The following is a 16,142-nucleotide window of genomic DNA, read 5'->3' on the forward strand; positions in this document are numbered from 1 at the left end:
ACATATATTTGTTGTGACAGAACATGGTGTAAAAGAAAATGAAATTATTGTGTACAACATACAAGAATGTGAAAAAGTGGACTACTTCTGCAGATGTCAACATAAAGGTGGAGTAGTTGCAGTATGTGTACATGATGAAATGAGGGATAGCATACCATGGGCAGTGGACAACTGTATAGAAATACTATTTGAATCAGCAGCAGTATGGACAACATTCAAAGGGGAAAAGTGATTTATATTAGGGATATACAGATCACCAGACAGTTGGGTAAATGTTTTGTTTTAAAGGAGCTAGAAGTTCTGTTAGACAATGCTGTTAGGCAATTCACGTACATAATAGTTGTAGGTGACCTAAATATTAACACACTGAAAGAAAGCTGTTATACAAGGAATTTCAGTGATCGAATCAACACTTATTATCTAATCTACCAGTAAATAATCCCACAAGGTGCAGTAGAGATACAGAGATATTAATAGATCGTGTAATTACCATATACTGCAATACAGACAGGAAGTACTGGTCATAAGCACAGCCATTGTTGATCACCATTGGGTGTTAATAAATGTATCAGATAAGGTAACAATGTCAGAAAACATCTTCAAAGAGTTCTGACAAATAAAGCAAAAAAACCTATGGAGTCTACATAGATTAATGCAATCTAAAGACCAGAGTGATATATGTACCAAACAGCAAATGTAAATAACACATGGGAATCATTCTCCAAAACATTATCTTATTATATAGATCTTGCATGTTAATATCACCAAACTTTGCACTATTGTCCTGGATTGAATTCCAAACCTCAACACAGGTCTCATGAAATGAGGACATGTGACATTGTTGGTGTTATTCAAGAGGAGTATGCTGGCTGTAGGTTTCATCTTATCACTTCTCTCATCATACAACACAGACATCCATTACAGGCACCTACCCTCAAAGATACACTTAAGACTCAACTTTTACAAATAGAATGGAAATGGGCCATTGTGCACTGATAGTACTTTCCAGTTAGGTAGCTTAACCAGCCCCTTGGCAGGTTTCTCAGCTAACAATGCCATATGAATCTCTTTCTGTGCTGGGCAGAGAACATTCGAATGGTTTATACTTTTTTGACCAACCATTGCTGATATTTCTGTGTTTTTGTATTTTGTGAATGGGACATTGTCCAATATATGTTGTGAAACATTTTGAATAAATTGTACCAGATATATACTGCTATACATCCAGTGAAAGCCTTCATGAGAATTACAACTAGCTGCAACATACTTTGCTTTTCCTAAGTGGATGGATACGGATGTATTTCCTTGTCTGTTTATGATAAGTCATATGTTACTCAGTGCTCCTACTGAGGGAGGTGACAGTGGTGGCGAAGGCACTGGTCTCTCATTCAGGAGCTGCAGGGTTCAAACTCTCATCCGTTCATCCAGAAGTTAGTATATTTTTTCTCCACTTTTAACTTCATGGCAAGTAGCCATGCTCATTCTAAAGCTGCATAACAACTCTTAGTGTACTGTAAACAAATCTCTGTTGTGACATGAGTGGGTAAATACTTTCTTTGAAAAGTACCTATGGAGTCATGTGAATATTAAGCTATTTAATGTAAGTGAGAAAGCAACAGCTTTATTTGAAATAGTGGTTTCCTTGCTGCTAACATAGAAGTGTGGATAGTCATGGAAATACTGAGTTTTTGTCAGAATCTGAAATAGGAAGAGAATTTTTTTCTGAGAGTCCAGTATTTTAACTGTTGGTCCTCTCACTTTTGAAAGGCTGAAAAAAATGCTACAGATTAATAACCAGTTGAATCTTTCAATATTGTTATTTATGTGAAGTTCACGTATACATAAGCTTTGCAATAGATCTGTATGATTTTCTCCATCATGGGTATGGAAACACAAAAGCTGATTAGTTAGTGTGTACACTCATGTTCAGAAAAGACAGAACACTTTGAATGATTAGAGGTAGGACATTTATATTCACAGGACATGTACATTAGTAGCATGTTCTGCAGAAATGATTAGCATTTCAGTCACCTCGGTTCAGCATGTTTCCTGTTGCCTATCAGGCACAGGTCCGCCATGGACCCTAGTAACTTGTTCCATGTGTAATGGCTTTGACATGTATAATACACGAATGGCATCCTGTGGTATAGCCATCCATGCTGCATTCACCTGGTTTCAAAGTTCATCTGTGGTGGTTGGCATTGGGTCACAGCGCTGTGCCCATAGTTTCACCATACCGCACACATTTTCGATTGGTGACAAGGCTGATGATCTGGTAGGCTAGGACAAAAGGCTGGCATCCTGTGACACCAAGAAGGCATGTGTTCATGCAGCAAGATGTCACATGCATTGTCTTGCTGAAAAATGGCATCTGGGGTGTTGTGCAGAAAGGGTACAGCTACAGGCTGAAGGATGTCATTCACGTAGGTCACACTAGTCACAGTGGCCTTGACAAGCACCAACTGTGATTTGTGGGTGAACACAATAGCATCCCCAACCCTAAGACCTTGAGTTGGCACTGTATGTCTTGTGCGAATGCAGTCACTGTGATGCCACTCCCCCTGCCTGTGGCAAACCAAGAAGCAGCCGTCATTTTCAAACAAACAAAATCTGGATCTGTCCGAAAACACTATATGATGCCATTTCTGGCCCCAGTGACATCATATCATACACCATTGCCATCTAGCATGCTTCTACACATTCGTCAAAAGTAGGCAGAGAAGTGGAGGATACATATGTAACCCATGCTATAATAAACAGTGATGGACTGTCTCCCCTGATAGTATATGATGTGTTACACTGTTCCATTGTTGCACCAGAGTCAAGGAGGATGTAGATCTGTCCTGCAATGCCATTTGGATGAGATGTCAATCTTCTCAGGGGTGATCTGGTTGGTCCAACCTGACCCATCTCATCATGTTCATGGCCTTCTGTAAACCCCTCTCCACCCACCCGTTTCACTCCCAAGACACTTCATCCCAAATGAGCAGCAATTTCCCAGAAGGAAGCACCACATTCCCTCATGCCAATTGTGTGCCCTCTTTCAAACTCACTGATTTGATGGTATGTTTTGTGCCTATCTACACGGCATCCTGCACATCTGCTCAAGTCACATTGATCCATTATCTCCAGTTTATGGCAACAATGAGAGCTGCAGGCACATTTTACCAGTAGGTAGTGTTGTGCTGTGATACCGATGTTGACCTTGAACTGATAGGCTATGTGGTTCAAATACTTATCATTTCTGCAGAACATACTAATGTACATGTCCTGTGACTATGAATGTCCTACCTGTGTGTCCTCATACAACTGTAAACAGTCAATGCTGAAATACACTTTTCTTTTACCAGATCATGAAAATTTTTATCATGGACGAGTATTTGGTGAAGTAACTTCTGATGTCACAGCGCATCTTGAGGATGGAATGATGACTGCTACAGTCCATGTTGCAGATGAAACGTATCATATAGAGGTAAGTAAAAGTTGTGATTTTCTAATGAATCCTGCCCTTCACAAATCGGTGCTAACATATGAGCAAGCTTGAGCAGAAATGAATAATCAGTGACTGGAACATTGATAATAATGTGTGACATTTTGGTTCAAACAAGGCAATCTTCAAGGTCAATGATATTTGAGTGGAATCAGTGAATAGATGATGTTGATGTCAGGCAACTGGCTGGAATTGGACTGTGCAATTTGAACACTGACAAGGGGAAGGCCTCAGACATGGCCAGCCGATTCAGCTCAAATTTGGCAGATCGCTTGTGTACAACCTAAAACAAAGGAATCTAAGATATTTTAGGTCAACACACCCTCGTTTTTGAGAAAATCACCCCTAAAGGTTATGACGAGCAATCGACTCAAAATTGGCGGGATCGATAGATAATTGTAAATAGAGCATTTTTCATCATCAGGTATGGGGTCCGAAAACACATACTTTTCCAGAAATCGATGTCGGAAACTTTTACAACTTCCACTTTTGTACCCTCAGGGTAAACGCTTTTCGCCGACAGCACCAATAGCACAAAGGCCAAGTTAACTGCCTGGGAATTGGATGACCCGGGTTTGAATCTCGAAGAAACCTACTGTATGTTCTTCTTTTAGTTTGTATTTTTCCATATCTCAATTGATACGGATAGGAGGGTTCATAAGGTAAGTAAATCAATAAGGAATGATAATAATAATGTAGGTAAATAAATTCCTCAAACCTCTTGGGATAGTAAACAACTAAAATGTTGCTCCAGGTCACTTTACAACGGCTCTTCCAGTCACTGTTATGTGTCCTTACTTTTCTTCGAACAACTAGATGGATGGTATTTGTCATATAAACACTTGAAACAAATATACTCACGGCACCAAGAACATCTAATGAACGCAATCTTTCGACAGCTACACTGTTCCTTCCGAAGAGTCGGCGGAAAATAAACTTGGTTTACATTTAAAAATATGTCTTTTTCGGGAATTAATTTTGATGCATACCACACATACGATATCATTGCCTGAAAAATCTGTGCTGAAAGTTGGTTATGAATTATGCTGTAAATATTATTGCATACGTGCGGTTGTGCAATTCCCGCTGGGTTTCCAGAAGCACACTGCAATTTTGAAACTGGGAAATAAAGTTTTTAACCTGGTGATAGAAATAAACATCACACAGCCGGCACAGGTGTGAAGTTTGGTGGTATTACTTTTACTGTGCACATCAGCTGACCCTCGCCATCTATAAACAATGTGTCATATATTGTAGTATTAATTTTTGCACTCCAGGAATCCAATATTATATTAGACAAAACTTGTTATCAGAAACGTATGGTTTTAAAACATTCTCAAGAAATGTTCTGTAAATCGCATTTGTCAGTTTCCCGGATCTGGAGCAGGTAATGTAAACATTTTTCAATGAATCGGTTAAACGATTGATCTCTTCTATAACCTGAGGACCAAATGTAACATTTGTTTCTTGTAAACACAGGAAAACCTTAGGCAACACTTTTCCAGTGGCTGTTATGGCATATTGCGCCATCTACAAATGTGTTAGTTTGTTTTTACTACCAACTGCGACAAGGGTTCGTTTTTCTCCCTTATGTGATAACATGCGTCTAATGTTCAGCCGATACTCGCATCCTGTTTGATCGGTGTTGATCACATAATCACGATTAAAACCGGTCATACGTGACGTCGTTTGCATGCTGAAAAGAGCTGCCACTTTCTGTATATCTTCTATATTTTATACCTCCTTATGAGAGATGTAGTTAGTGACGTGCCGTTGACGAATTTTATACTCAGATTTGAAATTTCTTGCCCAAGATAATGATGCAACAAACGTAAAATCCTTGTTGGCCGTATATTGAAGTGCTGCACCTGCAGCCCACTCCTGAAGTATTCTCGTTGTTACATTCTCGTTACGACAACGAGATTCGACAAATCGGTCATATATCCATTTATTTAGCTTGTCCCTCCTTTCGCGGTATCACTTTCCCACATTTTTAAGTCCTTCTTCCTTTTCAGGGCTGTTGTTGCTCCATTCTTTTGCAGTGTTTGTAAGTTCCAATGATACATGGACAGCGTTACCGCCTTTACTTTTACTTCAAGGGGTATAGTGCCGTAGTTCAATCGTTTAGTAATTGGTTTGTAATACTCATCGGCAACAGATGAAGCACATATTCCCAGTGACGTGGAGATTTGCAAAGTGTTATGACCATTTTGCGATTCACTAGTCGGGATATCTTTCTGCTTAGTATTTAGTATCAACAAAAGTCATTTTGTTCATCAGCTCCAAAAATCGCTTGATGATAGCCACTCCTATCAATCTGGAATGCCGAGAAACAGAACTGCCAGCTTCCGGTAGTGCATTGGTAATGCATCTGTCTTGCAACACTTTTACAAACCAAAACACAGCGTCGGTAACTTCCCTCTTGCCATCGTCTGTGACAGGCTCCCAACTACATATTACAGCGCTAGTCGAAGGGTGTACATCCTCCATTATTCAGATTATGCACCTGAAAGATATGACATAACAAACAATAACTAGTTACTACGGCATAAACAGACGAGCTAATTACTACAAACTACATACAGTACTCATCATATGTTACTTACAGAAGAACGCTGTATTCATTCACAAAACGCATTTCATTCGGCGCATAAACAATGGAAAAATTACTACAAGTATCCGCACGGTTCGTGGGAGCCTAATGACTAAAACAACTACTTCTGATTGACTTCTATAAGGCTCGTGCTGGACACCTTCTCTCCTCCAGGTTCACAACTATGATATGACGAAGAGGCAACCGGTACAACATAATTCTCCTCGCGTGCATTCTGTCCCATACCTCGCTGTAAACAAGCATCGCCAGCTTGGCTGTCTGTGATCCCTCGTGAGGAATTCACAGCACTTTTACTCAGAGTTGTTTTCATGTGACAAGACTTAAAAGTTTAATACTTTACACAACTCATGGCGTTTGAGAAATTAGTTTGCCTACCTTATTATTATCATTCCTTATTTTTACTTACCTTAGTAACCCTCCTATCCCTATCAATTGAGATATGGAAAAATACAAACAAAAAGAACAACATCCAGTAGGTTTTTTCGAGAATCGAACCCAGGTTTTCCGATTCCCTGGCAGTTACCTTACTGTTGCGCTATCGCCACTGTGGGCGAAAAGCGTTTACTATGTGGGCACAGAAGCAGCAGCTGTAACAGTTTGTTACATCGATTTCTGGAAAAGTATGCATTTTTGGACCCCATACCTGATGATGAAAAATGCTTTATTTACAGTTATCTATCGATCCCGCCAATTTTGAGTCGATTGCTCGTCATAACCTTTAGGGATGATTTTCTCAAAAATGTGGGGGTGTTGATCTAAAATATCTTAGAGTCCTTCCTTGTATACAAGCGACCTACCAAATCTGAGCTGAATCGGTTGGCCGTGTCTGAGGCCTTCCCCTTGTGAGTGGGTTGACTGCCTCTTGTCCATATGGCCATAAGGGACTTGACAACTGCTAGTCCTGTACATGGTTGCTTGGTGTCAAATAGACCTATCCATTCCTTATTAACGAATTATCACCTGGGATAGTGCACATAAAGTAAAGTTAAGTGTGTATTCAGCAGATTCCTTCCACCTCCCACTGCTTTGGGCAACAGTGTGCTGGTGAGCTTAATGGCAAAATCTAGGTTTTTCAGTGGTGACCCCCAGAAGCTGCTCTGCAGGGGTTGCCATTTACCTATTAAACACAACAGTAGTGATGACATTTAATGACATTGTGGACAGATATCAGGTGTCATCACATTATCTTCCAGCAGAATGATGTCTGATAATTTGTGGTAAAGACTAAGCAAACATATTGAAGAGCAATGGATATCTTATTTGCCTGGCCTGTTGCCCATTGAACATGACTGGGACATGTATGGTCACAAACTTGTTAAGCAATATCCTCCAGTAACCACTGTTGATGCATTATGTAACACCATACAAACCAATGGAGAGAAATTCCAGGCCTTCCTTGTCAAAGCATTTAGAGGCTCCGATCACAGTTTATATGCACTTAAACATACAATGAGTTCTCAGAGTGAGGGACTATATACAGATTTCTAATCACAACCATTTGTGCACTGTCATATGGGCCTACCCAATCTTTGTCATATAATTATCATCTAGGATAGTGCACTTTAAGTAAAGTAAGCATGTATTCAGCAGAAGTGAGCAGCAAGAATATTGTGCAAATAGATTACTGTATACAGAATTAAATTTCCCTTTGCAGCAGTGTGTGTGCCGATGTGAAACTTCCTGACAAATTAAAGCTGAGTGTTGGACTGGGCCTCGAACCCGGGACGTTTGTATTTTGTGGGCAAGTGCTCTACTATCTGAGCTACCCATCGCAGCTCACGACACGTCATCACAGCTTTACTTATGCAGAAATATGTTTAAGGATCTTGAAATTTGCCAAAACTTTTATTCAAAAATCAGTTTCAGCTGAACTGTGGTGTACACAATCTGAAAACAAGGTGCAAAAATAGTTTTCATTGAGTCTTTGCCTCTTTACCTAGATTCAAACCATAATTATGTGCTCTGGTGCAAAGCTATTTAACAATCCCTCACCTAATATAAAGCAAGAAATTGGGAATCCTACCAAATCAAAAGAAAATTAAAAATTTCTCTTTAGCATCTCTTTTTCAGGTTATCTGTATGCCTAGATTCAGGGACTGGGAAGTTCTTTCAGCTAATTATTTAAAAAGAAAAAAAAAAGAAAAAGAAAAAAAAGGTTTGTTGTAAAGCTGCATGGCAGGCCACTGTTGCAACAGATTTAGGAGACAAAAGTACCATTGTAATAAAGTAAATATTAAGCTCATAACAGGAGACAAACAATAGCTGTTTAATATAACTCAGTAGGCAGCAGCTGTTATCAAGCGATAGTCTTATCTCTACAGTTTATTTGATTAAATTTAGGGGTCATAGGCATGAATAGTGTGGCTCAGTGTGTAAATGCCAGACTGTGGATGCAAAGGTGTCAGATTCATTGCGTGGTCCTAGGATGTTTATCTGTCACCATCACTTCTTTAATCCTCTGACAGTAATTGTTAATGTCACAAAGGCCGAGTTGCACTGTGGTTTTGAGTTCACATCAAACTGTACCTCTCACCATAACTGACTGACTGGATAAGTCAGTTTAAATGTTCAAAGAAGGCTCTCTTGTTACTGACAAAATTCATATTGAAACCTTTTTGCAAATTGTTATATTCAATGAAAACATGTTTAAAATTAATAAAACAATTATGTGGCCAGTAATTCCAAATCGTCTTTCAACAGTCTTCTACCTAGTGGCCACAAAACTCATAAATTCACCATACTCAAGTGGTAAAAGCCTTTTTAATGGTTGATTTAAATTAATTAAATGTTACTTTTAAAACACTGAATATTTAATGTCACTGAGTCAGGAAACATATAATGGATGTGCCAACACTGCTCTGATTTCATAATACTGAGGAGAAGTGTATATTTTGGCTTAATTTGCTTAGTTGCAAAATATTTTTTTGCTTGTAATATTGGTGAATTAAAACATTGCACTCACATGCCATAATATAAACAGATACATTTTATTTTCTTAGCATTTCAGGTTGTCATGCAGTGAATTTGATAAGTAAATTACAATTATTAAATTTGCTATAATTTGCATAGTTTTTTACATATAAAAATATTATAAGTGGTGATGAACTTGTCTCATCAATGTATTCGGTTTGGGAACTTTGGAATTAATGTAGTGTTTCTGGATCGTGTGATACTAAATATCCATGATTTTGCTTGTGTCTGTCTAGTTTATGAGTGTAAAACAAGTATCACTAAAGGCATATGTTGGACACATCTTCTGCTTACAATAAGTTAAGAAGGAATATTATTTTTAAAGCAGAAAGAAGACAGTGTTTAAGTATGAACAGATCTATATAACTCACAATAGGCATCTTTCTAGCATACAGCATAACAGAAACAGATATTGCCTCTGCGATCACCATGGTAATTAATATCAATTTATATCTGAATAATGTGTGTGTCTGTTTTAATAGATTACCAACAGATTCATAATGCAATTTTTTTATATTTTTTATTGTGTTAAAGCAAATAGTTTTGTCTGTCAGTCAGTACTTTGCTTTTGTTTATTAATGTTGTATAATGCTGGATCAATTCCACATGTAGGTGCAAAATATTCATTATATCGAAATCTGATGTAAGTAAAGCATCTAGTTCCATCCTTGAACCTCTTGCAGGCAAAAAAACTAGGCATACTAATAGGTGCACATTGCATTTAGTGTCTTATGAAGTTTGTTGTGAAGAAATTTGAATAGAATAGTAGCTTTCATAAATATAACAGTATAAACAACTCAACCTTATTATAGCTCACCGAGGAGCACAGTATGCAGCCATGAAACTTATTTGACCACTTCCCTTGTGAATTCATACTGTCACACTGTTAAAACATTATTAAAATCAAATTAAAATCATTTCTGCTTGAGAACTTCATCTACTCCACAGATGAATTTCTGAGCATATAATATCTGTGTTTAAATATAGTAAGGAAAGTAAATAATTTAGGAATAAAGAAGATCGGTCACTGAATAGCACAAGCATTGAGTTGTGGACAGGTGCACGCAAAAGAGAATGTAAACTTTCCAAAGATTTTTGTGACCTGGTGTAACAGTGTGCATTTATAACTGTGCATATAAAGATATAGATAAAAACAAAGATGATGTGACTTACCAAACGAAAGCGCTGGCAGGTTGATAGACACACAAACATACACATGAAATTCAAGCTTTCGCAACCAACGGTTGCTTCATCAGGAAAGAGGGAAGGAGAGGGAAAGATGAAAGGATGTGGGTTTTAAGGGAGAGGGTAAGGAGTCATTCCAATCCCGGGAGTGGAAAGACTTACCTTAGGGGGAAAAAAGGACAGGTATACACTCGCGCACACACACACACACACATATCCATCGCATGTACACAGACACAAGCAATTTGTGTGTCTATCAACCTGCCAGCGCTTTTGTTTGGTAAGTCACATCATCTTTGTTTTTAGACATATTTTTCCCACATGGAATGTTTCCCTCTATTATATTCATATCATTATTCTGTGCATATAAAGAAATATACTTCTAGATTTATTTTACATTTGTGTGATTGCTTGTCACCTTTTCTGTGATATGTGTTTCATGAAGTTTGAAGGTTTGAACATTGTCAGGCTGCAGAACTGCATGAATGTTGCATGTGTATCAGAAGTGATGTCAGGGTACAACAGATAAAATAATATTACACTGCCATTTGACTGTGTCACAAACTATCAAATAACTTTTACAAACAAATTCAATTTTTAGAAGCAGCTGAAGTTGGTGGGAATAAATAGCTGCATCCATTATGGATAAAATACAATAAATAAATCACTAGAAACAGACAGAACTCATGTTAGATTTTGAATTGATTGTGTTGTGTGATTAACTTTTCCCATAGCTTGAATTTTTCATACAGTGGACAGTCGCAGGTGACTGGAGGAAGAATTGGGATGAAAAAGCATTGACCAAAACCTGCATTAAATCATATTTGTCATTAACTGATCTGTTGACAATTATTATGCTTATCAGCATTTTTCTGTGAACTGCACCTTTTATATGCTTTTTCATAATCATCACTTCTACTGAACATGTGTTAAAATTTTGATAGATTCTAGAATTGTACTGTTGCAAATAAATAAATAAATATGGTTGATGAAAATTATGTTAATTCTGTTATTTGTAGCCAGCCTGGCGGCACATTCCTGATGAAGAAAGGCAGTCTATGATTGCTTATCGGGCATCAGATGTTCGTTTTAGTTGGGCTCAGCATGCAGGAGATGAAACTTCATGGCCAAGGACATGTGGCTATATTAGAGAGGGGGAAGGTAAGACAAAAGGATAATGGAGCTGCTAAATTGCTGACATCATGTAAGTCACATAATCATATATGCAATACAAGTATTTCCTTTACTGCTTGCTCAATATACAGATTGAATAGCATCGGGGAGAGGCTACAACCCTGTCACACTCCCTTCCCAACCACTGCTTCCCTTTCATGCCCCTCGACTCTTATAACCGCTATCTGGTTTCTGTACAAATTGCAAATAGCCTTTTGTTCCCCGTATTTTACCCATGCAACCTTCACAATTTGAAAGAGAGTATTCCAGTCAACATTGGCAAAAGCTTTCTCTAAGTCTACAAAAGCTAGAAACGTAGGTTTGCCTTTCCTTAAGCTTTCTTCTAAGATAAGGTGTAAGATCAGTATTGCCTTACATGTTCCAACATTTCTACGAAATCGAAACTGATCTTCCCCGAGGTCGAATTCTACCAGTTTTTCCATTCGTCTATAAAGAATTCGCATTAGTATTTTGCAGCTGTGACTTATTAAACTGATAGTTCGGTAATTTTCACATCTGTCAACACCTGCTTTCTTTGGGAATCTTCTTGAAGTCTGGGGTAATTTCGCCTGTCTCAAACATCTTCCTCACCAGATGGTAAAGTTTTGTCAGGACTGGCTCTCCCAAGGCCGTCAGTAGTTCTAATGGAGTGTTGTCTACTCCTGGGGCCTTGTTTCGACTTAGGTCTTTCAGTGCTCTGTCAAACTCTTCACGCAGTATCATGTCTCCCATTTCATCTACATCCTCTTCCATTTCCATAATATTGTCCTCAAGAACATCACCCCTGTATAGACCCTCTATGTATTCCTTCCACCTTTTTGCTTTCCCTTCTTTCCTTAGGACTGGGTTTCCAACTGAGCTCTTGATATTCATACAAGTGGTTCTCTTCTCTCCAAAGGTCTCTTTAATTTTCCTGTAGGCTGTATCTAGTGAGATAAGCCTCTACATCCTCACATTTGTCCTCTAGCCATCGCTGCTTAGCCATTTTGCACTTCCTGTCGACCTCATTTTTGAGATGTTTGTATTCCTTTTTGCCTGCTTCATTTACTGCATTTTTATATTTTCTCCTTTCATCAATTCAATTATGTTAAAAAGGTTTTAACTTTGCAATTTCCAACTAGGGTGCAGGGGAACAGTAGCACAGCCTTAGAGAACATTTTTATTCATTCTTCATTACGAGATGGGCATACTGTTAGTAAAATGGTGGATGGCGTTCAGACCATGATGCACAAATTTTAACACTAAAATGCTGTTGTACTGAATCAAATGTCACATATAATTACAAACTGTGTAGGAAAGTTAACCCAACGACAATAGGGCTTCTTAAACATCGTCAAGGAACATGAGTGGCATGGTGTTTATTGTGCCAATAATATAGATGACAAATATAATCCTTTCCTTAACACATTTCTCATGCTCTTTGAGAGTTGCTTTCCATTAGAACGTTTTAAACGGGGTCCTAACAGTAAAAGACAGCCTGGATGGCTGACTAGTGGGATAAGGATATCATATAGAACATAGTTGGAGTTATATAAAAATGTAAGAAGTAGTTACAATCAAGCTCCAGTAGTCCATTACAAACAGTAATGTAAAGTGCTTAAAAATGTTATTAGGAAGGCAAAGAGTTTGTGGTATGCAAATAGAATAGCTAATGCACAGGATAAAATTAAAACCATGTGGGCAGTTGTGAAGAAAGTGTCTGGTCAGCAGCACAAGGTCGATGATATAAAGTCAGTTCATAGTAAAAATATTTCTGTTACTGATAAATCAGATATATGTACAGTGTTTAACAACCATTTTCTGAGCATTGCTGGTGAATTAAATCAAAATTTAGTTTCTAAAGGGAATCGTATAACTCTCTAGGCAAACGTCTTTCCGAGATTGATGTGTGAAATACTCCTCTGTGATACAGACAAGTGGGAGATTGAGTCAATAATTAAGTCACTGAAGACCAAGGACTCTCATGGATATGATGGAGTGCCTATCAGAATGTTAAAGTACTGTGCTGCACATGTTAGCTCTGTATTTAGCCATATTTGTAAGTTTTCCTTTAGGAATGGTCACTTTCCTGAATGATTAAAATACTCAGTAGTAAAGCCGCTTCACAAAAAGGGAGAAATGGATAATGTAGACAATTTTAGACCTATTTCTATGCCATCAGTGTTTGCTAAAGTTATTGAAAAGACTGTGTATGTAAGGATAATTGATCATTTTATGTCACACAATTTGCTATCAAATGCACAGTTCTGCCTTAGTAGCCGTTTAACAACTGAAAATGCTATATTCTCTTTTCTCTGTGAGGTACTGGATGGGCTAAACAAAAGGTTTTGAATGTTAGGCATATTTTTTGATTTAACTAAGGTGTTTGATTGTGTTGATAACAATATATTGCTTCAGAAGTTGGACCATTATGGAATACAGGGAGTAGCTGACAATTGGTTCACCTCTTACTTTAGCAACATACAGCAAAAGGTCATTATTCACAGTGTGATGTGGGGTCTGAGTGGGGTGCAGTCAAATGGGGGGGGGTGCCCTAGGGATCAATGTTGGGGCCACTCCAGTTCCTTATTTATATAAACGGTATGCCCTCTAGTTTTATGGGTAACTCTAAAATATTTCTGTTTGCTGATGACACTAGCTTGGTAGTGAAGGATGTTGTGTGCAACATTGGTTCGGTTTCAAATAGTGCAATTCATGACGTAAGTTCATGGCTTGTAGAAAATAAACTAACGCTGAAACACAGTAAGACTCAGTTTTTACAGTTTCTAACACACAATTCAACAAAATCTGACATTTTAATTTCACAGAATTGGCATATGATAAGTGAAATTGAACAGTTCAATTTTCTAGGTGTTCAGATACATAGTAAACTGTCATGGAAAGCCCATGTTCAGAATCTTGTTCAAAGACTTGTTGCTGCCATTTTTACTATTCAATCAATATCTGAAGTAAGTGATCGTTCAACATGAAAATTAGTCTACTTTGCTTATTTTCATTCGCTTATGTCGAATGGTATTGTATTTTTGGGTAACTCTTCCCATTCCAAATGGATATTTTTGGCTCAGAAACGCGTGGTTCGGGCAGTAAGTGGTGTAAGTTCGCGAACCTCTTGTCGATCCCTGTTCACTAGCCTGGGTATTTTGACATTGCCCTCTCAATATATATGTATTCTTTACTATCATTTCCTGTTAACAATATCAGCTTATTCCCAAGAATCAGCAGTTTTTACTCAGTTAATTGTCAGCAGAAATCAAACCTGCATTTGGATCGGACTTCCTTAAGTCTTGTGCAGAAAGGTGTGCAGTATATTGATGCATCCATTTTCCCTTAAGCTGCCACAAGAATTCAAAAATCTTAGCAGTAATCCACGCGCTTTCAAATCGAAACTGAAGAGTTTCCTCATGGGTCACTCCTTCTATTCTGTCAAGGAATTCCTAAAAAAATAAAGCTTATACTTGTTGTATTGTTGATTACATTTACTTAAACTTATGGCTTGACATTTTTTGGGTTCATAAACATTTTATTTTGATCTGTTATTGCTTTTACATTGTAATTTCATGTACTGACATGTTCCATGACCTTGGAGATTTGCTCCTCAATTTAGTTCTATGGAACTTGACGTGTAAATAAATAATAATAAAAAAAATAATTTATGTTAGATTGTGTGTAGAAGCACATAAATGCTTTGTTTAAAGTATTAAAGAAAAAGAGCAAATAAGTTATGAAGGTGATGCGGTATCTATACGGGAAGGTTGCCGCTAAAGCCATAATGTTTAAATTTAACAAGTGTAACTTTATGGTCCAGACAATCACAGGCCTCAACAAGTTTTTGGAATATGCAGGCAACATAATTTTTGTTGTTTGGTTCTACCAATACTTCGTATATAAATAAAGTTAGACAAAGATAATTATATACACAAAACTTTCTGAAAAGATGAGAAGGAACTAGGCCATAATTAGAGTTATCTGCTCATTCCTTTTTTTATAATATTGTGTTAACTATAGCATGTATGAAATATGCCCTGAGTCAATGATACTACAAAAATAACTCGAGAGTGGTCCTATCAAGTCTGCACTGTATTATAATATTTTGCTAGAGGCATCAGCATCTTGTTGTTGTTGTTGTTGTTGTTGTTGTTGTTGTGGTCTTCAGTCCGGAGACTTTTTTGATGCAGCAACACTCCATGCTACTTTATCCTGTGCATGCCTCTTCATCTCCAAATAACTATTGCAACCCAAATCCTTCTGAATCTGCTTAGTGTATTCATATCTTGGTCTCCCTGACAGTTTTTACCCTCCACGCCTCCCTCCAGTACTAAATTGATGATCCCTTGCTCGTCCATGTCTCACTTCCATACGTGGCTATATTTCATACAAATACTTTCAGAAAAGACTTCCTGATCCTTAAATGTATACTTAATATTAACAAATTTCTCTTCTTCAGAAACACTTTTCTTGCCATAGCCAGTCTACATTTTATGTTCTCTCTACTTCAACCATTATCAATTATTTTGCTCCCCAAATAGCAAAACTCATTTACTGCTTTAAGTGTCTTACTTCGTAATCTAATACCTTCAGCATCACTTGATTTAATTACCTACATTCCATTATCTTCATTTTGCTTTTGTTTATGTTCATCTTATGTCCTCCTTTCACGACAAGGCCCCTTCCGTTCACGTGCTCTTCCAGGCTCTTTGCTGTCTCTGACAG

The 16,142-nt window shown here is 37.7% G+C and overlaps 1 protein-coding gene across 1 annotated transcript in view; it reads left to right on the forward strand.

The window, feature by feature from the left end:
• The window catches only part of LOC124795095 (ADAM 17-like protease), a 124,013-nt gene that overhangs the window by 43,500 nt on the left and 64,371 nt on the right, over window positions 1-16,142 (forward strand). Inside the window, exons 4-5 of the mRNA XM_047258928.1 lie at window positions 3,351-3,472; window positions 11,279-11,420. Of these exons, the coding sequence (XP_047114884.1) occupies window positions 3,351-3,472; window positions 11,279-11,420 (264 nt within the window). The remainder of the gene's footprint in view (window positions 1-3,350; window positions 3,473-11,278; window positions 11,421-16,142) is intronic.

This window comes from Schistocerca piceifrons, chromosome 4 (genome assembly GCF_021461385.2).
Source record: "Schistocerca piceifrons isolate TAMUIC-IGC-003096 chromosome 4, iqSchPice1.1, whole genome shotgun sequence".
Lineage (NCBI taxonomy): Eukaryota > Metazoa > Arthropoda > Insecta > Orthoptera > Acrididae > Schistocerca > Schistocerca piceifrons.